The sequence below is a fragment of the Gopherus flavomarginatus genome, chromosome 19, assembly GCF_025201925.1.
Source record: "Gopherus flavomarginatus isolate rGopFla2 chromosome 19, rGopFla2.mat.asm, whole genome shotgun sequence".
NCBI lineage: Eukaryota > Metazoa > Chordata > Testudines > Testudinidae > Gopherus > Gopherus flavomarginatus.
In genome coordinates this window covers 16,531,123-16,557,126 of record NC_066635.1, presented here as the reverse complement: position 1 = coordinate 16,557,126, position 26,004 = coordinate 16,531,123, and the positions used below count along the sequence as shown (strand labels likewise).

The 26,004-nt window shown below is 40.3% G+C and overlaps 1 protein-coding gene across 3 annotated transcripts in view; it reads right to left on the bottom strand.

The window, feature by feature from the left end:
* Nucleotides 1–5,415: 5,415 nt before the first annotated feature.
* Nucleotides 5,416–26,004, bottom strand: part of NF1 (neurofibromin 1) — a 169,467-nt gene continuing 148,878 nt past the window's right edge. For all 3 annotated transcript variants that reach the window (XM_050929619.1, XM_050929617.1, XM_050929620.1), the window contains 4 exons: nt 25,096–25,238; nt 24,229–24,275; nt 23,146–23,362; nt 5,416–9,759 (listed from right to left, as the gene is read on the bottom strand). In XM_050929619.1, coding sequence (XP_050785576.1) covers nt 9,617–9,759; nt 23,146–23,362; nt 24,229–24,275; nt 25,096–25,238 — 550 coding nt within the window. In that variant the 3' untranslated portion in view covers nt 5,416–9,616. The remainder of the gene's footprint in view (nt 9,760–23,145; nt 23,363–24,228; nt 24,276–25,095; nt 25,239–26,004) is intronic.

The window sequence follows — 26,004 nt, the reverse complement described above, 5'->3', positions numbered from 1 at the left end:
GCCCTGCGGCTGTTTAACAAGTTTTGGGGAATCTGGATGGTGGATGTGACCTGCAGCCTGCAACAGAAGTCGAGGCAGAAGCGGGAGCATGCGTGGGTGACAGACGGATACGTGGAGAAGGTAAGGGTACCACATTTGTCGTATCCATGTGAGGGGCTACTAAGATCACTCTGGATCCATCTGTTTTTCTTGTGAAGTACACGGGCTAAGGTGGGGGGGGAATGTATATAGGAGGGGGGCATGCCACTTGAAGAAGGCATTGCCCAGAGAATGTCGACCGAGTTCTACTCTGAAACAGAACTGGGGGTGCATTTGGAGTTTTGTGCGGTTGCGAAGAGGTCTATCATTGGGAACCCCCACATCTGGAAAGTATCTCGGATGACCTGTGTGTTCTGCTCCTATTCGTGGTCTTGATAAAACTTCCTGCTCAGAGCATCTGCTGTGTTGATCTGGCAGCCAGGTAGTTACAAAGCTATAACATGCACATTGTGTTTGATGCACCACTGCCAAAGATACATGGCTTCTGTACATAGGGAGCGTGACTGGGCTCCTCCTTGTCTTTTTATGTAGAACATGGTGGCTACATTGTCTGAGGGAATCTGTACTGTTTTGTTTTGGATTAGTGGTAGGAAATGAGAACAAGCATTTTGAACTGCTCATAGTTCCAGCAGGTTGATATGAAGCTGGGACTCCACTGTAGACCAGTAGGCCTGTACAGAATGTGCTTGGAGATGTGCCCCGCAGCCTAAGAAGGATGCGTCCGTGGTGATGGTGAGCACTGATGGATTCTGCAGAAATGGCATGCCTCTGCAAATGCTGTCTGGATTGGCCCACCACAGCAGGGAGTTCTTGACTGCATTTGGCATGGTAAGGAATGTGTTTATGCTATGGCTGTGGGGAGCATAATTTGTATGTAACCAGGCTTGAAGGCAACACATGCGTAGCCTTGCATGTTGGACGATAAAGGTCGTGGTGGTCATGCGGCCTAAGAGTTGCAGGTAAGTTCTGGCAGACACCTGTAGGCTGTTCCACGCTATTAAAATTAAGGTGGTTGGAGTCAGAAAATGTTTTGTTGGAAGGGAGGCAGTTGCTTGGAGGGAGTTGATGTCCGCTCCAATGAATTCCAGGCGTTGGACAGGTGTTAGGGTGGACTTTTGTACGTTTACTTCACGTCCTAAGGATTTAAAGAGGTATATTGTACATTGGGTGGAATCTATGGCTGCCTGAAGTGTTGGTGCCTTCAGCAGGCAGACATCCAAGTACAGGAATATCATCATTCCCTCTCTGCATAGGTAGGCTGCTACTATGGCAAGTACTTTGGAAAATACCTGCGGAGCAGTGGAAAGGCCAAAGGATAGAACTATGTACAGAAAGTGGTCCTGTGCTATTATGAAGTGCAGAAATTTCCGATGTGAGGGGTGGACAGATATATGAAAATATGCACCCTGTAAGTCGAGGGCTGAGAACTAGTCCCCTCCCCTCATGCTGGGATTATGGTGCCTAGTGTGACCATTTTGAATGTGTGTTTTTGCAAACTTGTTGAGTCGCCGTAGATCAAGAATAGGTCTCCAAAATCCTGTTTTTTTTCTGCATGAGAGAATAGTGGGAATAGAACCCCTTTGCTCTGTACTCACTCAGATTGGTACGGGTTCTACTGCTCCCAGGGATAGGAGATGGTTCACCTCTTCCCGCGGTAGATGGTCAAGAGAGGGAAGGGGTAGGGGAATGGAGTACCCGGTTTTGATGATTTCTAATACCCATCTGTCTGTGGTGATGGACTGCCAGATAGGGTAGAATGGAAGTAGGCAATCTCCAAAAATTTTGCCATTGACAGATGGTGCCAGCAGTGAGAGAAATGGGATTCTCAAGCCCTCAACCAAGGCTTCAAATCTGTTGTCTAGAGGTTGATGGCTGAGGTAGCAGTCTAGGGAGCAGAATGTCCTCTCATAGTTTTCTGTTTCCGCCCGTTGGCTGGACTACCTATTCCACTGAGTACATGGAGGGGGTTGGAACCATTGAGGAGTTTGGTAAGTGGTCTGTTGTCTCTTGTTCCTAGGTGTGTTGATGCCCAGAGACTGCAAGGTGGCCCTTGAGTCTTTCAGGGTATGCAATGACTCGTCTGCCTTGTCCACAAAGAGTTTGGCACCTTTGAAGGGCAAGTCTTCTATGGTGCACTGCACTGGCTCTGGGGAACTGGATAGATGAAGCAAGGAGGCTCTCTTCATAAGAACTGCTGTTGGTATGGATCTTGCTGTGGAATCAGCAGAATCAAGGGCAACGTGGAGCACTGTTCTGGTGATAAGTTGGCCCTCTGTGATGAATGCTTTGTATTGATCGTTTTTGTCATCTGCAATAAAGTTTATAAATTCTGAGACTTATGATCACAATAATTACGCATTTGCCAGTAGGGCATCATAGTTGGCAATTCTCAATTGTAATGTCACAGCAGAGTATGCTTTACAGCTGAATAGGTCGAGCCATTTCCAGTCTTTATCATACGGGGTGTTTCTATAGTATTGCTGTTTACCCCATTCATTCACCGCATCGATAACAGACGAGTTCGGCATTGGATGTGAGAAAAGGAATTCAATGCCCTTGGCTGGCACGTAATTCTTCTTATCAGACCTTTTACAGTAAGTGGAATCGATGCTGAGGTTTGCCAAAGCAACTTCACAGGGCCCATAATCGCATGATTCATGGGAAGGGCGATTTTGGATGAAGCGGATGTGTGTAGTATGTCCACTAGCTTGTGGTGAGATTCCTGGACCTCTCCCAGAGAGGTGTCTAGGGAAGTGGCCACTCTCTTGTAAAGTTCCTGAAACTGCTTGAAATTGTCTGCCGCAGTGGGAGATGGAGGCATAATTGTGTCATCTGGTGAGGAAGATGACAGCTGAATGTCAGGTGGTTCATCTGGGTCCGAGAATTGCTCCTGTTCTTCAGCTCTATGTTCTGAGATGGCAGAAGGTGCCTTTGATGGCCATACGGGTGGTTGAGGTGCTGCAGATGCGGGCAGAGGGGTGGTTACTCCCTGTTGTTGCTGTTGTGGGTATGGAGCACATGGCTGGCAGAATGGCCATTGCAGTTGGAAGGGCATGGCGGGTATCCAGGGCTGGCCGTACCAGGGTTGATTTGTAAAGTTTACAATGAAGCCCATGCTTGGTGAGGCCTGTGTAGCAGGTGTAGCCATAGGAGAGGAAAGCTGGGCCGAGTGCCGTATATCCTCTCCATCGTCTTCCCCACTAGAGAACTGCATTGAAAGCTGTGGAGAGCAGAGTTGGCTAAGTACTGTGGTGTCATCGGTCCCAAGGAGAGGAGACTGTGGTACCGATGAAACAGATAAGTCTGTGTGACACAGGAACTGCTGTGACGTGCCTGGTCTCGGTGCCGATGGGATGGTGGAGCTCGGTGCCCTGTGCTGGAGTGAGCTGATCGGCACAGGTGTGTGGCTGGTGTGCATAGTACCAGCAGTAGCTGGCAGAATTAGCGCACATATGCTCGGTACCAATGGCTTGTTTGCTGTTGTCAGTGCCGCGGCATGGGGTTTCACTTTCTGCTTAGGAACTCTGGGATTCTTAGTACCGTCGGTACCGGAGGGACCTGGTCTGTTGGCTGATGATATGGCCGGTGTGTTCGATACTGGCAGCATTTGTCTGCTATTGGAGCACTTTTTCTTGGTCAACTCCGAAGCAGGGGATGTGGTGCCCCATTTCTTTGGTGCTTTCTTGGCAGACTGTTCAGGATCTTTTCCCCTGACAGAGAAGCCTTTGTCCAAGGTGGCAGTTAGTGATTTCTGGCTAAGAGGGGTTCGTACCTCAGGCTCAGATGCCGGGCGAAGAGATTTCTCCATGAGAAGCGTATAGTGCCACTGCGATCAGGAAAAACAGAAAAACTTACAGTCCTATGAGGATTTTTTTTAAAGACAGGGATAAGGTAGGAAGGGAAAATAGTCTATTGTATTCTAACCAAGAACTAGGAACTACTGCTAAAGGGACAGGAAAAAGATTATTTCTGGCTGAGAGGTACTGCTGAGTGCTCCGAGTCAAGCCAACGATGGCAGAGAAAGAACTGAGGGAAAAGGGGGAGGGGGGAAGCATGAGGTGTTGGTCGCACTGTGCTAGTTAACCGCCTGAAGAGGCATGAGATGGGGACTGCACATGCGTGGCCCAACTGGGGCACTGCTACCTTAAATCTCTGGCTATGAGCACAGGGGCTCAGAGACACCTAAAGTGGAGCACCCACAGAGACACCACTTGAAGAACTTGCTCCTATCTTTTGGCCCCTGAAGAGCACAATTTTCACCATCACTAGCCAGAGCTAGCTTGCGGTGCCCTGCACTGTGGCAGTTTTACATGGTGGAGAATACAGCAAGTGCACACATCTATAATGAACCAGATTAACAATGATGCTAGTTTAAAAAGGGACTGGAAAATATGGCATTACTGCTCTCTTATTTTGGATAGCAAATTAGGGAAACCCGACCCCGTACAAAAAAAAAAATCTTCAGAAACTGCTACTCTTACTTTCATGCAGTCCCAACTGTTGGCGAGGGCAGCATTCTGTGTTACAAAAGTCAGTAGATCTATAAATATTGTGTGCGCGCACACATGTACGTGTGGTGGAGTGTATAAATGTATTCTTCACTGATCTGGGTCAAATGATGCAGTGTTTAGTTTGCAGCAACCATCAAGTGTGTGAATATGTTCTCTGATATCTTTTACCGATTCAGAAAGAAGGCCGAATATAAGCATTTATACATTTTAAACAGGAAAGTAGTATTTTCACATGGAAGAAAACAGACTTGATTATAATTAAGCTGCTGCCATAAAAGTTGCCTTTAATTGATACTTAATTCATAGCTGAAATTCCAGGCTTCTAAAATAAGCTTGAATAGACAGATTATACTGAAAGATTTTTTAGAATGACTAAGCAGGCACCTTTAGTTATTAAAAAACTAAATTTACATTTAAAAATAAATGGGTTTGAAATACTGAGCTATTTAAATTATGATAAATTGATTTTGACTGATGTGAGGTGACATGAAATTACTCTGATACAAGTTATTAGCAATCTTTTAAGTCAATGGGAGTTGCCCATGCTTAGCTGAGGGCAGAATTTGGGCCAATTAGTTTAACCATGATCTAGAAATAAACAATTATGGAGAAAAAGCATTCAGCAATATTCACAGGCACAAATCCACATCACCAGCTTTAAACACAATTGTGGACTTCCCCATTGAAGTTAGTAGAAGAATCCTGACCTTGATGAGCTTTGGATTAGGTTCTTGGTTCAGACCCACTTCTAGTTTCCAAAAGAATAAAACAAATCCCTGTACCCTGAGTGACAAGAAAAGGATAAGAGGGAAAAAATAAGGTCAGCCTTGAAACCTAGCAGCCAATGACCCCCAAACTACTCAAAGCAGGTTGAATTTACATTTTACTTCAAAAAAGGGAAGTACATACATGAGGGGAAAATAGGGTGAACAACAATTATTTGAAACCATAATTTCTACAGTTTTACCTACAAGTTACCAACTGTGTTCGAGTCAGCAGGATTCTCACCGGCTGCTGCACACTTGCTTACAATATTAACAGGATTGTAAATCAAGGAAACATTTTCAAAGTTGAGGTCCAAATGGAAATAGTAAGTTATCATACACAGTGTAAGTTTATAGTACACAGCATTTTTTCTTCTTTAAATGACATAACGCACCAGCAGGAAGGAGAAGTAGTAGTTAACAATTACTAACACTAGAATAATCAAATTTGTATGTTATACATATACAGCAACTAACTGCTTTACAAAAAAGCAAAATAATACAATATATTGTCCAATGTATTTACAGTGTAGTAAATATACTTTGTCAAATTTTACACAAAATCTATTTACAGGTGAATATACTGCATTAAAAAAAACTGTGTGGCCAACACTAAAAGTGACTTTCTGTGGTAAGTCTGTTGCATAACATTAAAACGTGCTTAATTACATCTGAAAAATATTAACCTTAGAATGAAACAGAAAAAGCCCTAAAAGCTACAAACCAATTAGGAATAGAGCACTGGCACTTTCCTAAATGCTCAGTCCACAATACTTATTTGAAATGTTTCCTTTCATGGAAAATAAATTGCATGCACATTAAAGCAGAAGCATTGGTATAATTAACAGGTAAGTTATGCACTATTAAAATACTACCAAGTTAACTTTAAGCCAGGGAAAATACAAACACAAACAATAAAATGTCAATCTTCTTTACAGTACTTAATGTGGTTAATGCATAATGGATAAACATGCTCTAAAACAGGGGTGTCAAACATACGGTCCCCGTGATGTATTTATGTGGTCCGCATGTCAGAAGAGAGCCTCCAAAATCTAAGCTTTCCCGTAAATCAAAGTGTCTGGGGCCCATGAACAGAGTATAACCAATGCAGTGATGGCTGCTGAGTCTGCAGCTGTCTGAAACAATGACTCAGGTGTGAACTCCTCTGTTCCCTGTTAATTGGACTGGAGTACCAGAAGCCCAGTGGTACTTCAGGCTCAATATTAACTATTTAATCACTGACCATTTTAGTAAAAGAAATAGGTGCCAGGGGAGGGAGTGAAGCACTGTATTGAGAAGTGGCAGTTGCCACAGGGAAAGAAATGCAGAGAAAAGGGCAGAAGTCTCAGACAAGGAAAGGGGGAAAAAAACAAGAAAGGAGAATAAGGAATTAAGAAAGAACATGTTGCAGTGGGTCTACTGGGGAGCAGATTTTCTGAGTGAAGAATGTGACAATAAGGCACTGAACAAATAACTTATCACTAGATGGTTAGTCACTATATAAAGACCATGTTCTTCCCTTGATCTCTTTGTAACCCTCCGACCAACACTGGTGGCTGTTCCACTGTACAGTGCGGAGAGTATATATGTGGTCCTGAATTTATATGCTGGCCCACAGACTAGAATAAACCATAAAATAGAGCCTTCTCCTCCAAATGAGTTTGGCACCCCTGCTGTAGAAGGTTCAGATCTTCTGACCCAACTTAATGGTAGAAATGCTGAGACAATCCCTCCCACCCAAGGACATTTTACTACGGGGAGTTACTTTTTATTGCCTATTTTATATGGAATCAGTTTTGGTCAAATGGATATTGAGAGACTCCTGTGGTTGTCACATGAAGGATAATTTTGATCAATGTATTCTGATTTCACAACACACACATTTCAAAATGCACATAGTTTTTATGAATTCCAATTTCTTCAGGCAATCTCAGAACTCTAGAAAAGGTAGTTTTAAATACACTCAACCCAACCCAAACTGATTTGGTAATAAACACGAAAAAAGAAATATTTTTTAAAATTAGCTCACCAGGGAAACTGAAAGAGCTAAAAGCTTCTATTTTCTAACAGCATATTACCTTAAAAAGATTTCCTCGCCTTATGGTGAGAAAAAACGTATTAGTGAGTTTTGTTTAGGATTCATTATCTTTAACAAAACTGACCACCAAGAAAACTGACAGGGCTAGAATTAGCTTGATTCAATATGATCAAGGTTTTAAACTGACAGATTTTGAAACTGACTACTACACAATTGGATGTACTAGATGGAAGAGATTTTATCTGTGATATCCAAGGTTATGAATGCATAGCAGCTTAGTACCTGGCATTGGTCATTGCTCTATTCCTAAATTCAGTTCTATCCTCATAACTCATTTCATACATAGCTTTTGTAGAATTTTAATAATTAAGTTTCTACTGCAGCTCCTACGTGATCAAGAATAAAAAAAGTTTGGTTAATTGCACAAGTCTTCAATATTTTCCAACATATCTATTTCAAGATAACCACTAATTCTAAGTTTTCCTCTTATTTTGGCAAACTATTTGCATATTAAGTTTGTGTTCATAGTTTTTCCAGGACTGTAAACAAATTAAAAAAATTAAATTGTTATTTTCTGAATCAATACAATAAAGGCAAATTTTTATTTACATAAACATGTTACACTGTTACTGTGTGAATAAATGTGAATAATGTGCTATATCAATAAAATGTGAGTTGTACCATTCTCTATTAGTTTAGCTGTGGAGTTTGATTTACTGAAAGCCACTACTGAAATCGCACTATGGGAGGGGTTTTTTTTGGTTTGTTTTTTTAAATACTATATACTTTTTTCTTTCAAGCCATTCATAAATTGCTAAATCCTAACATACAACAGGGACCACCTGGCATTAACAGTAGATATATTTAGCCCTAAAATGAGCACCCAGATGACATGCCCTCTTTTGTCAGAATTTATATTTACTTCTGAGATCAAAATGTTACGCACATTTTTAGTCCATAGAGATAGTATTTGCAGCGTGCTACTTCATTACATATCATTCAACATAGCAGCATATTATCACAGTCATCCATTGTTAATATACTACTGTAAGCTGATGAATCTTTCACAGTGATAGAAAACAATTTCAGTTTACTTCTTATAAACCCCAAACAATTTTTGCAAGTTTAAAAAAAAACTGAAAATTCTGCTAGACAAATTTGAGAGAAATGTCTACGCTGATAGCAGAAATTGCATTGCAAAGATTCATACAAAACCTGTCTTTGACAAAAATGTCAGTTATTTTTAAATTCATGTATCATTTTGCATCGAAGTGAACATTAATGATTTCGTATCATTGCCTGGGCAGCACACATGCAGTTTTGCTAAACAAAATTCTGAGTGAGTTGAAAGTTACTTCATGCAACTTTCACAAATAGTTATTCTGCCAGGACTTGAAGGTGCATAAAATTGGTGGAAAGGGCAAAAGTAACATATAGGATATGTGGTAACAAAAAACGCAATAAATTTTCCAAGCAGCTACTAAGAGAGCATAATTAATAGTCAGTTCTTGATGATTTGCTTTTCTCTATACATCCATTTCTTTTAGTGCAGTCAAAGTTCAGCAAAAAATAAATTTTGCTTTGGAAAAAGTCAGTTTGTCCAGTCTGGTCCATACACAGTTCCAAATATATGAAGCTACTTTCTGGCAAATGAAGAGACACAAGTGGCCTCCTCTTCCTCCTCTTAAAATTTATTGCTAATTACTAAAGATGTAATTTATCAACCACCTCTGGTTAGGTTTACTGCACTGTGGCTAATTTCAAGGTTGCTTTTAAGTATGGTAAAAAAAAGTCCACAGCTAAAAATCTGAAGGGTTTGAATTAACAAGGATTATAGTACTTCCCTGGCTCATAAAGCCATTAATTTGAAAAGTGTGCAAAACAGGATTAAACATTAACACTTTCCTTTAAAGAAGAAACAAACAAGGCATATAACAGAAGCATGGTAAAACGGTCTATGAGAAATGGCTTTCATATTTGGACAGCTACTGTACTGCACTGTTAAAGAATTCCGTACTTCATTCATCTACGAAGTTCTTCAGGATCTACAAATGGTTCCGTTGAATGGTTCTGAAATACTGGCTTAAACCAAAAAACAGGAGAAAAGAAAAGAAGGCATTAAAATTCAGGAAATGTTTTAAGAGTTGATCATCTGGCAACATGGCTGGTGGGATGGGAACGTTAAGAATTAAGTGCAGCATCACAACTGGTGGAGGGCCACTAGTGAAGCCCATGTACATAAGTCAGTTTAAAAAAAAAATGCTTCACACAATCTTTTTAGAGCTGTGACGTTTGAAACTGCCAGCGCTTCGCTGCTTTTGCACTTGACTTGCGGACCCATGGCGTGTCCTTCCGCTGTTGGAGTGTCCTGTGGTGGGGGAGAGTTCGACATTCTCTTTGTCAATTCCTAGTGGGAAATAAAGGGGACACAACATTACTTTCCTGAGGCTAAGATTCTCAGTTCCATTTATGTTGTAATTTAATATTTTAAAGACAGGTTTGTCCTCAGTTAAAGTGGTCACCAAGAAGGCATTTAAGAATTTTAATGACAGAAAAAAAATGAGACATTCTTTATACTTAGAATAACAAAGTTGCAGAAAAAGAAGATGAGAAAAATAAGAATTACTGCAAGTGCAGCTAGAAGCAGCAGGACTTAACTGAATGGTAATTACCACAGAATAGAGCATCTTCAACACAAACCTTACAATAACTCTCCAGCAGAGGTCGCCTTCCAATCATTTACAATTGCTCACACCTCTCACCTCTCCGTACACTCTAATCAAGCTGAACTGAGCAAAATTAACATTGCAAATGCCAAGCCAATAAAATTACACTAGCAGGGCCACAGGCTTCTTAGATATACGAGATAGCCAAGAGGAGTCTACTACTTCAATCTTAGCTCCATTTCATAACAGCCTCCTTCCCTCCACTTCTGGTCTTCTGTGTAAAATGTCAAACACTTTAACAGTAAGCAGAGCACCATTTATATTACCCTCTTTTAGTACTCCCGTCATATAATGAGTTCATTTGTATTCCACTTGCAGAGCTGAGTCATAGCTCCCAGTCAAAAGCCCTTTAATATAAATATTATAAGGGGGAGAAGGAGGAGCGGAATCAAAGAGTTCTATACGGCTTAATTAAGCAGTAAAAACAGAAAAATTTCACAGCAATTTACATGTATACAGTTCTGGCAACTTAAAATTCTGTATGACCTGCAGGGTGAACTCTAATGAATAACATTGAGTTAGTTTATTAAAAACCCTGCAGGGGAGGTGAAATTCTGAGTTTCCAAGACAGATTATATGGGTGTTTTAACACTTTTCACAGGTAGTGTTCAGAAATACAGCATCTCACAGAATAACCATCTTTAGCTGTGAGTATTCTGCAGTAAAAGTTTAAACACTTCCATTCTGGTAAGGAATCTGTAGGAAATTACTTATTTCAAAAATATTTATAACTTATTTATAACTTACTGTTCACAGATGTCTCAAACTCTAGATAGATGACTATCTAGAGACAGACTTGATGCAGTTGTGTGAAATATGAAAAAACTTTTTCAGCATCTGATATTTTCATTAAGAACCGAGACGAGGATGTATAAAGGCTGTATGCAGGTACTGAACTATCATGCTATACTCTCTCTCTCTCTACACACACACACACACACACACACACACACGTAAAAAATATACATAAGCTGCATATACTAAATTCAAATAGAAATCATACAGAAAATTGTGACTTGTGAAACTATTGTTTATAACAAAAATTATTCCCTGTATTTGGTGTGTGTTTAATTTACCTCCAATCTTAAAAGAGAAGAAATTAGCTAATCAGGCTTCTGGAAACTTACTGGAATGTTTTATTCTATTGTGCTTTCACCACACTCTAAAGGGAATATGTAGGTATATAAACCATTCACCGAGTCCAATAAATCCTTGTTTTCTAAACAGGAAGATGTTTTTGAGTACAGGTGTAGGAATGCACATCTGCACTTGTGTTATCTTAAGTATCCACAGTTTTCTGCCCTTAGCTGAAGCCATATGCAGCCTCTTGTCCTTCAATCATTTAAAAGTTATTTCCTCTTTCAAATTTCCCTTGTGTATGAATGAATCACAATGCCTAAAAAAATGTTAGCCCTTGAATCAGCCTCTAAATTTTGATGGATTACAGTGGAAACCTAATTTCACTGTAGTACGAAATGGACTATTTTTTTTGGTTGGGTTTCAATAAAAGGATATTTTAGCAGAATAAGGATGGTCTTCAGGTTAAGCAACTGGACTAAGACTCAGAAGATTCGGGTTCAGTGTCTGGCTTTGCTGGGAAAGTCAATCAATTTGTTTGTTCCTCAGTTCCCCATCTGTAAAATGGGGACAATACTTAACTCTGTCTAGTCTGTTTAGATTGTAAGCTTTTCAGGAACTGTGTCCTTCCATGTGAAGGTAGCACACTGCGGCTTGTAGATGGCACTGGAATATACATAAAGGCCTTTTGAACAGAAAACAGTTCTTATTTAGGCCGAAGGTCTGTCATACTTTCAGCAATACCATCCTCCCACTATTACACTACACCTCTATTCCGATGTAACGTGGTCCCCGGGAGCCAAAAAATCTCACTGCCTTATAGGTGAGACCGGGTTATATCGGGTTTGGTCTGGTACGGCATACCAGCAAGAGTTGGTACGGTGTGCCGGACTGGACCAGTTTCCCCGGTGGTGATTTAAAGGGGTCGGTGCTCCAGCCGTTGTGGGGAGCCCCGGGCCCTTTAAATCACTGCCGGAGCTCCGGCAGCAGGGCTCAGGCCAGGATTTTAAGGGCCTGGGGCTCCCTGCAGCAGCTGGAGCCTCTTGCCCTTTAGATCACCGCCCAAGCCTGGCTGCCCGAGCCCCAGCGAGGATTTAATGGGCCCGGTGCTCCAGCTGCTGTGGGGAGCCCTGGTCCCTTTAAATCATTGCTGGAGCTCTGGCAGTGGGGCTTGGGCAGGAATTTAAAGGGTCCAGGGCTCCCCACAGCGACCAGACAGTAGGACTGGGATCATCAGGCATATAAGTGGGTGCTATATAGGACTGTGCACAACTGATGCAAATTGAAGTTTAATCAAATGATTCAGTCATGATTTGATATGTAAAACTAAGGACTATACTCTCCTCCTGTTATGGGCCAGAAATTTCCCTGGAAAAGAAGGACAGGTGTGTATATGTACAAATTCAAAGTCTGAGTAGTAGGTCTGGGGTATGATCAACGCTGGGCTATATTAAGTCTTTCTTACAGTGCCAGTCAGATAGCATTACCCAAGTTAAGGGATTTCTGATATTTTTATTATAAACATCTCACACAGAGTCAAAGCTTGGCAGCTTTAAATCACACTGTACTGAGATTTGGCCTACAACTTGGCAGCAGATAGAAAACACTTTTTAAAATGAACATTTAAAAATTTTCAGATGCTTCTGATCTGAAGTATGCTGAAGTTGCCTGATCATATGGTCTGTTTAGCGTACTAATCAGGTTAGTTAAAAAAACAGCTGAATTATTTCAAAAATACCTGCTAAGCACATGCAGACTTACTTTTTATAACATCTCATCTGCGTCATGTTCCCTATCATGTACTGGGCAGTATAAACAGTATGCAAAGCCACAGAAAATTCAACTGTGTGTAATTAGATTTGCATTTTAATAGTCTTGTTCACTGCTGACAGGATATACCTGTTGATGCATATTCATATAATTTGTAATACCAAATGTACATCTACTACACATCCAGTAGAAATGGTACTAAAATTCCCTTGGATGGGGGGTTTGCACAGTAACGCTAAGATCATGGGGGACTAGATGGTTCAGGGGATGGGTAATAGAAGAGCTTTTTCAGTTACAGGTTGCTGGCTTGACTCCTGCGCTCTGGTTGGTAGCCTATGTGAAATGACTGGCTTCAGTCCAATTCCCTGTGGGCAGATATCGCCTTCACACATACTACGTGCACTGGGCTTGTTGCAGTGTCAGCAGAGACCATGGGTCTTGGTGTGGGAAGTGCTTCCTCACCCCTGAAAGTTGGCCCTCCAGATTAAGAATAAGGCACCATGGTAGTGTAACTGGAATCTAACTTGCATTGCCACTGGCCATATTGCACTGTTGAACAGCCACAGGATTTCACCCTAGGGCAGCCAATTCAGCACCTTGCACAAATTCTAATTTCCCCACAAAAGACTCAAAAAACTGTTCTATCAACTGGGCAGACTTTATACATTGTTATTATGTGACACACCTCTAATAAGTGTACTGAAATAATGTTAACACTGTCAAGTCTGTATGACAGAGAAGCAGAAGGATGTAAACAGATGCTGCTACTTTACAAAATGGAAGTGCCCCTTACATATAAATGGCTATAAACCAGATAGCAACATTACAAAAGCAGTTCAAATGCAATTCAATTAAGGGATATTTTTTCAATTTGTAAAAAGCTGGTATAAAATTCAAACAAATAGCAGCGGATGAGTGCCACTAGGAGATAAATTCAGAGTGACGGCTGCAGTGGTTTGCCGCACTATACTCCCATTGTACAGCTCCTACAATTACAGATCTCTGCTATAAATGGGAACAATTATTTCTAATGCTCCATTTCTTGCTTCTCTGCTGAAGCATGTCATGTTGTGTATTTAAGCATACACTGTCAGTGTAATATGAAAATAACTTGCTTTGCCCTCCTTTCAAACCTCAGATCTGAACTCTCAGCATTTAAGAGTTCTTAGGACACTGGATACAATAAAAAAACAAAACAAACAAAAAAACAGTTAGTTACTTATCTTACTCTAACTGTGGCTCTACAAGATGTATTGTCCACATGGATTCCCCTTCTAGTGCACATGTGTCCATGCACACAAGATTGGATTCTTAGCCAGAAGTGCCAGTTAGGCTGTGCCTATGCCCTGGATGACCTATGCTCTGACGCTCAAGGACTAATGAGCAAAGAGAACTCAGCTGTCCATCAGCTCCTTTGCCAATACATTATCTGGGGGCATAGGACTCCAGGGAAGCAGGGAAGAAGGGTGGAACCCATGTGGCCAACGCATCTTAAAGAACTATAGCTATTGTAAAGTTAGTAACTGATCTCTGATTGTCCACAGATTCCACCTGCTGGTCACCAGCAAGCCGTGACATCTGATGTTTGTGGGTGAGTGTGCAGCTGACTGATGAGATCTGTTAAGGTCTTGAAACTCTCCTGTGGCAAATAAGCCCCTGATGATGTGGAATCTAGCACTGTCCTAATGAAAACTATTCTCTGTGTTGGTAACAGCAATGACTTTTCTTTGCTGATCCTAACAAAGTGGTGTGGTGAAAAGTTGTAGGATTAGGGAATGGAATTGTTCACCTGCTAATGTGATCATCCTTGAATGAGCCAACTGTCGAGCTCTGGCTATACCTGGATACCTGGTTTCCTTAGGCAAGCTGCTATAACTGCCCAACAATACTCTTGGTGCTGCTGAAAGACTAAAGGCCAAGACTCTGTACTGGTAGTGAGATGCTCCCATTCGGAATTTGAGTGACTTTCTGTGCACTAACTGAACTGATACGTGAAAGTAATTGGAACAAGGTACCACGATTTACTGAGAAACTCCCTAGCAGAGAACCTCCATAATGACTCAAGAGACAGGAAAATTATTAATCAAGTCTGCAAATGTTGATATCCCAAAGGTCTATGCCTACAGTGATGGCGCCCTGTCAAGCAAGGAGGAGTCACATGAATGGGACCAAGTTGAGCGGGTGGGCGGGCGATACCTCCTTACTGTGCTCAGAAGGGGAGAAGGAATGAGTACGGGGGCAAGGGCGGGGGGGGGAGACTATACTGTCTGGGGCTCTAAGGTGAATGAGTCTCCCCGACTACTGGAGCTGAATAGGAGACACGTACTGTAATAGTACTGGTGTCTGATACTGTACAAGGCACTCTCACAACCGTGGATAGTAATGTTGACTCAAGCTGTGTGGTCACCACAAAATAAGCTGGTACTGAAAATAACTTCAGAGCTAAAGAAATCTGTGCTGGGAGTATCTGTACTGCCGGGGTTGGCACCAGAGTCATCAGCACCACATGCACAAATTTCCGGACCGGGCGAAGCACAGACTGCTGCTGTATATGCTCAGAGACCAGAACAACCCGATTTAGGCTGTGAACCACCCTAGGCTAGGTTGTTTTAGGGAGCTATGCCTCCTTTAACTTAGGTCCCCTAAGAAGGGCTTTTCTCACCTTCTGCATCCTCTTGCAGAACAAGTGAGACTGAGGATCTACCAGGGCTATATATGGAGCTCCAAGACAAAAAAGGCATCTTGAGTGTCAGTCATTAACAAAGTGGAATATCTACGTTAAAGCAGAGATGGCTGGACCCTCAGGGACTTTGTTTCAGTCATGAAAGCTACATCCCAGTACTGGGGAAGTCTCTAACACTAGTATTTTTTTTCTTAAATATATACAGCCAAGGTGGTAAAAAATTACTATACTAATACTTTAACATATATGTATGTGTATATATCCCTCCCCTATCCCAAAATAGCAGTGTGCAGAGAAGTGAACGTTGCAGGGGTTCTGTCCTTGCAGCTATGGTTGGTAAGAAGGAGCTGATAGATGGCTGGGCTCACTCTGCCCTTTATGCCCTCAGTAGGGATATGTGGCAGGGAATCGAAGGTTCAGGTGTGATCCCAATGGCACTGCTGGCCAAAAGAATCCGACCTTATGCACGTGGAGCACATATGCATTAGAAGGGGACCATGTGGACAATCACTTGAAGAGCTGTTTAAGCGATGAAAGACATCAGTTGAAGTGTTGTTTAAATATTTGTAAACCAGACATTTTTTAAAGCACCAACCAATATATTTTCCACAGCGAGCACCACAGAAGATAGAGGTCATAAAATGGGCCTAACAGGAAACTTCACCCTGTGTCAAATGGCTGTGCTGACTACCCACTGACAGGAAACCTTTATCAGAACTGTGGTTAAACAAGTGCACCTCTATATGGTAAAGGTGGAATGAAGTTTACAGTACAGAATGTCAGGATGAAAGCACTAAATGAGATTTATGTTTAAATGCATAGATATTTCTAAACAGCTTTAACCCTTATTCTCTCAATAATCGGACTAGCTACAATAAGTTAACTGTAAATAAACTTAGCGTGTAAAAGATTCATGTTAGAACAAAGCAAACAGAAGTTCCAACTATTTTAGTGTGAACTTCACACAAATAACTTATGACATTGCAAATGAGAAAAAAGTCACTCCACACAGAAGGGACTTTGGGTCCAGAAAGATCATCGCTAACATCCTAAAACAAAAAATTAATTAATTTGAGGCAATGAAGCTGAAATCTCACTTTAATCCAAACCTGCTTCCAAGTAACAGATATCAATTTTATACTGAAACTGTGCACTGACTGAAAATTATTCCTGCACTGCTTATACCTCATTATTTCTACAGCAAAATGAATGTGTTGGGTGTGTTATGTTCAGGAATATTCAAGCGCAATCGTGTTACTGTTCAGCAATAGAACGAACACTGTACATAGAAAATTATTGTAATGATAGCAGTTAAAATGCAGCATAGAGCAAAAATTTAGTGATAGTGAAAAAAATGTTATTGGAATTTCAGATAATTTTTAACCTAATTATGGAAGGAGGAAGCAAGTGACTGTTTACTGAATGAATAAAAACTTTCCAAGCCATTTTAATCAACTGCCTCTAACTGTCTTCTGTCTCATTCAGATGAGAATCAGCCTCTCATTCTGTCAGTCATAAGAATTTCCTTTTATTTACACTAGTGAGAGCGAAGAATCAAGCCCACTATTTTTACAGGCATAAGGAGTATTTTCTAAATTCAAAACACAATTACATTCTGACTCCTGCTGTCCATTGTGGCTTATTTCATCCTACCGCTCCACACACACAGGTGCAGACAACCTAGAGCTCAGGCAAAGCACAAGATAAAGGAAAACAGGAAGGCGTCTGTAAGAGTGAGCACATAACACATTCTCTGCACCTCTTTCTGTATCTTCCTACATGAACGGAAGCCTCAAAATGATATTGTCTCAAGAAAAGCAGCATGTGGCCTTCAATAATTAACCTGGCAAAGCTGGTTCCAAACAACTCCTCTTGTGCGCAAGTGCTGGTGGTATACAACTGATGTTTAAGCTGATTTCCTATTAATCAAAAGAACTCAAATGAAACATTTCAGCCTCTCTCTCTTATTCTTTGCTAATATCTGCGGTTGATTATCTTCATTGGGTGCCCATCACTGGAGTATCTAGGTGCCAATGTGCTTCTCAAACCTGCCTTATTCCTGTGGACGGGGCTTGCACTCCCACCTGCTGGGTTTAAGTATCAAGTAAGGAGCTAATGATAATACAAGAAAAGCAACAGCGTTGCACTTACTTACAAGTACTGCGTCTGGAGTCATTCCTGTGTTTAAAGAGCTTAGTAAATTACTTCTCATGCCTTAAGCCCAACTCTAATGCAGACCAAGCAGTATCTCGTGCAAATATGATGAAAGTAGAGGGTACCTTGATGAGGAAGCGGCATGAAAACTGCTGATTTAGAGCAAGGCAGAGAAGCTTCACGGACACAGAATGAAAGAAAAAACATAAGTGAATAATGTCCATGACAAGAAAAAAGAATAAGACACAAAACATTTATAGACAACTATTTTGCCTAGTTCTCGTTTCCAAACGCAGGAAATGGAAAAATGTTAATATTTGCAAATATCTTAATAAATTGAATTATTGCTAAATTAATTTGATGTGATAAGATGGACATCACCAAAACAGCTGATTCTTTTAGTTGAATGGGATCACTATGAAATTCTTATGCATCCTAGAGCTTCTGTGGCTACCTCACCTCTTTCTAGAGACCATGTGTAGTGGTCATCTCTATCCTCGACCCTGGTGTGCTTGGGTTACTGATTTCATTCTGGGGATAACATTTCTCTTACCCCTTGCTTCCTTTCATCTCTCCTGAGATAACAGCAGAAGGTGAGAGAGACACATAGCAATGGTGTGACTTCCCCAACAAGCTGAGCCTCTAATATGGCAGTTAATTTGAATGCAAGACTTAGTCCACATCCACAGTTGCATAAAAACGTGGTAGGGTGGGCTAATTAAATGGTCAACAGGACCAAACCATTTGAAAACCAAGGTCTGATCTACATACAAAGTTGTACCAGTTTAACATCACACCTTTAGCTAACTCGGTACGAATCTGTGCAGCTCAGGCCCAAGCAGTGGCAAATTTGAGGGTTGAGGTACATCATAAAGGGCTGCGACTTACAAACTGATCCACACAATGAGAAAGTTGGAGAACCATTGCTCTAATTCTAAGTCTCTCACCCAACTGCCAGAATGGGGTGAGTACATTCAGGTAGAGGCAAAACACTAATAAGAAATAAAGGAGAAGAGAGGAGACATAGTAACATTTCAATTAAGAGTTGGGGTAAGATATTCTTTGTTACTAGAGTTTTTGGGTGCTTTCATTTTTAAGTGACAAATTGAAATATCTTTAAGGGGTGATTTTCAGAGGTTCTGAGCATCTCTGAACACCAGCCATTTAAGATATCTGAAATTGGGTACCCAAAATTCAATCAATGGTAAACTACAAAAGTATTGGCCTATATATAAATTGTAATGTATGCCTATGTTCTAATAGAGGACTTGATGTGTCCTTCTGTATTCCTCTGTAAGCAGGCGCAGACTCACCTGGCAGCGCCTCCTGCTGGCCATCCCTGGGAATTAGTTCACCAGCCCTCTGGAGTGCCCTCTGTCGGCTGGAGATCCGCTACCACTGGGCCTCCGTGACCCTCTCGGAGCCCGGTGCCCCCTTCTCTGGGTTGCTGCCCCCTTGGCTGTACCCCCACACTCAGGTTCTGGGTCTCCCCATCCAGGAGAACCCCCACCCACTAACCCCACCTCACCTCAGTCTGGGCTACTGCCAGTCACCAGCCATCCCCACTTCCTGGGGCAGACTTCAATATAAACCACTCATCGCAGACAAGGGGGTTTGGACCCACTGCCTTCCTCTACCACCCAGTGCCCTTTTAGGCCTTAAACCAGGCCTTGCAGCCTGGGGAGTTGCCAGCCAGGAGCTCCCCTGCTCCTCTGGCTTTCCCCAGCCCTGCTTCACTCCTAATACCCTTTCTGCTAGGCAGCCAGGCCCTGCTCCTTCTCAGACCAGAGAGAGCCTTCTGAACTCCTGGCTGCCCTGACCTTTATAGGGCCAGCTGGGTCTGTTTGGGGTGTGTCCTCCAGCTGAGGCTGCCTCCCAATCAGCCCAGCTTTTCTCTCAGCTCTCTCTCAGGGGTGGCTTTAAGCCCCTCAGGGCAGGAGTGGGTGTCTGTCTATTGTATATATTTGAAAAGTTCTGAAAATAAGTTTAAAAAAGTTTAAAAAGCATCATAGAATCTTAGGACTGGAAGGGAGCTTGAGAGCTCAGGACTAAGTAATATCAAGATCATCTCTAATCATCCTCTATATTAAGCAACATTTGCAAAAAAAGCTTAAAGTTACCACTGAGCTTTGGGAGGAATGAGTTTTCTATATTACAAATTTAACAGAATAATTTAGTTTCTTGCAGGTGGCAGGTCTAGTAATTCACTTAAAATACTGGCCCACAACACAAAATAAAGCCAAGAAATGCAAATCAGTTTTGTAAATTTTAAAGAAATTTAAGAATCAGATATAGAATTCCTTACAGGCTGAAGCTTCTCTCTTTCGCTTTCTTCAACACTAGCAGAAAAATCGAAATGCTTCAACTGATAAAAAGTCTCAGTAAGACCATTAAGAAAAATCTGCTCTCAGGAGCAGTAACTCCAGGTCTATCATATCTTTTAGCTACTACAGCGCTAAACCACTCTTGATAGCTAAGCTATTGGATGAAGCAGTCTTGTGACCACAAAGCATGCTCTGACTAATCTCTAGCTCTGCATTTTACATAGTCTAATTTATTATTACAAAAAAAATTAATATAATGTAATAAATTTACACACTGAACAGACACTGCCAACCCTTCTTTTAAAGTTAATGGGATTTTTAAAAAATTAGTTTTCTCCCAAACTATCTCCCATTGACCAGTGTGGTTGGCGGAACACTTGCTAGTGGTTTGCAGGGAGCTGACCTGTTCCTTGCTGAGAGAAACGAAACAGATGAGAAGTGATGAAATGAAGAGCAAAAGCATACACAGCATTTTTTTTTCCTGAAAAGACCACCACAACACACAATGCAGTACAGAAGCTAAGAATACACAAATACTTTCCCAACATCACTTTACTATGTGCAAACTGCTGGAGTTGTCATAGAGATGTTACATAACTGTTGCATGAGAGGTATTCGCAAGACAGGTCTTTCTAGTAAGATGTTAACCAGCATGTCCTGAATTTTTATTAAATACCTTTAATTTTTTCTCTACTCCCGTTTGTCTGTCAGTTTCCATCTTGCTAACTGACCATAGAGGGAAACAGTGAATTTACTAAACAGCGCGGGCAAATACACAAATTAAACTGACAAAATTTTCCCTTAACTTTTTCCTGTAATAGGAATGTTACATGCTATTTGTACTGTACCTATAGTCAGCTCAAAATTTTCAGAAAGAAATTGATTTTTAACTTAACTGTGTCCCTTTAAATACTCACAGTAACACTATGAGACACCATCTTAGGTCTTCATGTAGTTTTCTGTTTTAAACAAAGTCAACCAACTTGACACTTTTGACTATTCATTGCTTTATAATACTTCTGCCAAAAATTACCAAATGTTTATAAACAGCTAAAACCACCATCTTATTTAAGAAATTAAGATAGGAACATAAAAAAATCTTGCAATGTAAAAAACTGATTTTTCCAAGGATTTCTAAAACATCTACTGTAACCATTACTGCAAAACAGTGTTGATAATTTTAACACCTTGCAATCATAAATCTGATTGCACCCCAATTCTTCTGTTTCTCACTGCCCAAGTCTCATTATTTGTGCTCAGCATGAACATCTATAACTAGGACAGCAACAAGACTGCAATGACAACGAAAGCCTCCCTATTGATAAAGCAGCACAGACAGGTACAACACTGAAAAGCTAATACTCTTCTCCCATTCAGGACAAAGCTATTTAGTGAAATAAATCACCTTGGCTTAGCTAGAACTGGGGAAATGAGCTAGTTTCTCCTCAGGATAACAGATTTTTCTACCTAAACTGGCTCAATTTTCTCAAGACACATTCCTTGCACTCTCTTTTCAATGATTAAATCAACTAGAGTGTTTCACCTGTTCTAAAATATTGGAGGCCATTTCTTCAGACACTGGACAGACTCTGCATTGAGGTCACAACTAAGTGATGAAGTGGTAGGATTTTAAATACACTTCAATGTTACTCATTTGGTAACCAGCTTTACAGGGCATTGCCTCATCTTTTGCAAACCTAATATTTATCATATAGACGAAGAAGCATGGACAACAGCTGTGAGCGGAAAGGAGAACTGGAAGGCTAGATTTCTTGAGTGCAACTGACTCCTGGTTTTGGGCCAACAGAAGCCAGAGAGAAAACAGAGGCAAGTACTGGACCTAAAGGCAAGCAAGAGACTATCAATCCTTGCATCCAGAATAGAAAAATAAGCATGGAACCAAAAAAGATGATTTTTAAAAAAGAGTCAGAGCTGTAGCAATTTGAACACAAAAGGGCAAAATCAGACACTATATTAGTATCACTAACTGAGGCAGAAAAGACGTTTACTAGATGTGTAAGTTAGCAATCCAAAACTACTGCCTAATGGATCAAGAAATTTTCCCCAACATTCAACCTGTGTTTTCTTTGAACATTTCATCCTACTGCCCCTCACTCGTATCCTCATATACTGCACTTAATAGTTCCTCACCTTGCTCGCTGTTTACCCCCCTGCATGCAAACATCTACATCTTTATTTCCTCCCATTTAGTGGTCACATAGCAAAGCTAAACATATTAAAATCTTCCATTCCTCCATCATTTACTCTTTCCTAACACTTGGTGGTAGTTCTTTTTGGAACTCCTATTTACCAGTATCTTTTTAAGTAATGAGGTCAGAAGTGAAACAGTATTTCAGGTGTGGGAGCACCACTTCTTTTGTTCAGCGGGACGACCACCTCTGTTCCGTGACATCATGCTGTTGCCTGTACAGCCTTAAATTACCCCCCCGTTTTTCCCCCCCAACTACATTACCGAGTCATATCTATTTAGTTTCCCCAGAATAACCCCCAGGTCTCCTTCAGCATTACTGCTTTCCAGGGCTTGCCTCCCACTGAGTACGGATGTTTTGGTTTTTTTTTTCCCCTGGGACATTAATTTGCATGTTCCTATCTTGACTCTCATATTGTTATTTCCATGATGAAATATGATGACATCCCAACAGGAATGTAAACGTTTACTTTTTAGCATCCACTGCTCTAATATTATATATACACAATAAAATGTAGCTCTTTCCTGCATGCTGCGGCATTTTGCTGTTATTCCTCAGCATGCATCACCAACAACAGGAAAAACTTGAATCCCTAGGACATTTTCCTTGTTAACAAATTTAACATCGATACTGAGATACAAGTAACATATAGCAATGTTGAGTCCCACTCACAGGGCCAGAAGACAATTTTCACGACAAAATCAACATCAAGTTCTGCTTCAGAATGTAACGTCGCTTAATATATTAACATCTCTGGAGTATTACTGAAACTTTTTTGGTTTTGGGGCTACATAAATGTTAGTTTTAATATGTTCCCTTTATATATGCAATATAAAAACATTTACTGACCTGGGGAATGCTGGGAAGTTGCAAGTGAGGTCATAGAATTAGAAAGGTTAAGGTTTGCAGTAATACTAAGCTGGCTCTGCACTGCAGGAGGATAAGGAGATGTAGGCGTCAGTAGGGATTCCTCACTGGTTTCCTCATCAATTCCAGGCAAATATGTGTCAATCAAGGCATCAAGAAACTTCACTATAAGCTCAGCATAGTCTGGAATTTGTGTTTGCTGTGGAAATAAAAATTAGATCTGTTCCTATTTCACTTCCACCAATATCACCATAAATTTTACCTCAAACCTTACTCTGGTGTTTGCTTTTTTGGTCTAGGTCTTTAAGCATTTTATGTGGGCATCTGCAATCTAGGCTCATATTCAGATTAATTTTAATATACACTAAAGGCAACCTGTAGTTATAATATGAACATACCACTCGATAGCAGCAGCATCAAGTAATGAAGTGGTAGCACCCAATGCCAAAATTTCCTTTAGAAGGTGAACTCCAGCATCTAGTTCTGAATGTGTTGATTTATAAACATTATCTGTGCACCTTTAAATCAAAATATCCAACCACTGCCCATCTCTGCTCATTTGATCCTTGTTACATTGATTCAACAGAATAAATTGCAGTACAGGTGGTCAATACTTAAGACAATATTGAGTTCAGTGTAAAACGTGAAATTTATCATTGTGAATTTACTTCTGTATTGATTTCCACATTTCTGTAAGCCACAAAATACATTTAATAAAGAACTAAACATGTGTTGAATGACAACATATGTCAAGTGCCTCTTAACAATGACAATGAGAGCATTGCAAAGGGCTATTTACCAACTTGACTCCTCTTACCTGACTTTGATAGTTTAACAGTAGGTAAAATTATCTGTTTTTATACCTGCTTATCAAATCTATCAAGATTTGTGAGGTCCACCAGAGGGCTAGCTACTGCCTTACACATAAAAGTTTGCCTAGTGGGGTAGTCTGTTTTATCAACATTATTTTTGTTTAATTCAATATAGTGCCATAAGAGTATCCTGGTGCTCCACAGAGAATAAAGACAAGATTCTCAATAACTTACATTTTTATACTATTCTTACCTTAGAGAATGGCCCAGCAAACCTCCACAACCCATTAAATCCAAAACCTATAACAACAAATTGAATATTACCACCCTATATCAAAATTCTTTGAGAAAATTGTTAAGAAACCAAACTAATTAAAAAGTATACATGATGCATCACTTGGATTTGCTTACATATTGAACAAAACTTTATGTAAGGATCTCACAGTGACAAACAGTGAAATTGTTTATGTCTAAAAATTGACTGAATTTTGTGTTCAACATGTAAAAAGTACAACTGCTGAATTTTTTTTTTATATATATCTTAAGCATAATAAATGAATTCAAAAGCCCCAAACTGAAAGGGGATGCTGTCAGGTTAAGCATTTAAGCATGGATAAAATTTCCACAGGGGCAAATGACTTAGGAGCCCTAAGTCACATTTGAAAAAGTGACATAGGTGCCTAAATCTCATGCACTTTCAGTGCCTAAATCACTTTGAAAGCAGGATTTAGGTGCTTTTAAAATATTACCTTTAACTAGTAAATAAATTGCATGACACTTGAGTGTTACATCTAAGAGAATTTTACAAATCTCATTTATTATTTGCAATTTTTGACCAGTATTTGCATTTTGTACTTCACTCACCATGGTCAGTGGAAACAGATTACTGAGTTTTAATTTCTAGCCTGTTTCTTAAGCAGCTGGCCACATGCGGTCATAGCAAGGATTTTGACATTTACATTAAAACAGGTAATTTATTACAACGAATACATTCTTACACTAAGATTTGTGAAATTAAGAAAAAACCACACAACAAATTCTGGGCAGTAATCTTGATGGAAACATATTTATTTATTTACTTCACAGTAGAGCAGTTTAAAAAAAGCAGAAAGATATTTACTTTGTAGGTAAGAGGTTTGGTACTGGGGTGGAGATTCTTCATGGTAGACAACACTCTGAACAATCCCATGAATTGGATTCAACAAATTTGGGTCTTGGCACAGTGACAAAAGGGTATTGATCTTGGAATCCAATAAATTGTGCCTAAACAATACAAAAGTAAGTGTCGTCTTTTTGCTCATATAGTTACTTGAAGTTAGATATGAACTGCAGGTTCATTTTTCAAACAAACGATTGGGATGAGATTTTCAGAAGTGTCTAAGTGATTTCGGAGCACAAGCACTATTCACTTTCAATGGGACTTATGCCCTTAAGTCACCTCAGTGCTTTTGAAAACCCCAGACATAGAAAATGTAACGCATCAACCCTTTTCTTTAATTAGCAATTAACAAAACACTCAAACATGCAAAATCAAATATCTGAATTATTTACAATGAAATAATTAACTGGTAAAATGAATCTCTGGATTTACTCAATTCTCGGTATTACTCCTGATACTGTCATAAAGGATGCCAATTACTGCCAGTTTGATTTCGGTGACTTGTGAAATTCCTTTAACTCTGACCATCATTTTGTAACAGGAGGATGTGATGTTCTTTCTACAACATGCACACCTGCATTTAAGAAGTCCACACAAGTTACACTACAATAGCTTGACATTCCTAAACTGTATTAATTGCACATAGACAAGAATACAGTCATAAACTAAGCAAACATGTTGTATGCAAAATCATACTGAAGGAATACACTTGGGCTGCACTTTAAATAACTTGTTTTGACAGCAAAAAGAACAAGAAGTACGTGTGGCACTTTAGAGACTAACAAATTTATCTGGGCATCAGCTTTCGTGGGCTAAAACCCAACCACGAAAGCTAATGCCCAAATCAATTTGTTAGTCTCTAAGGTGCCA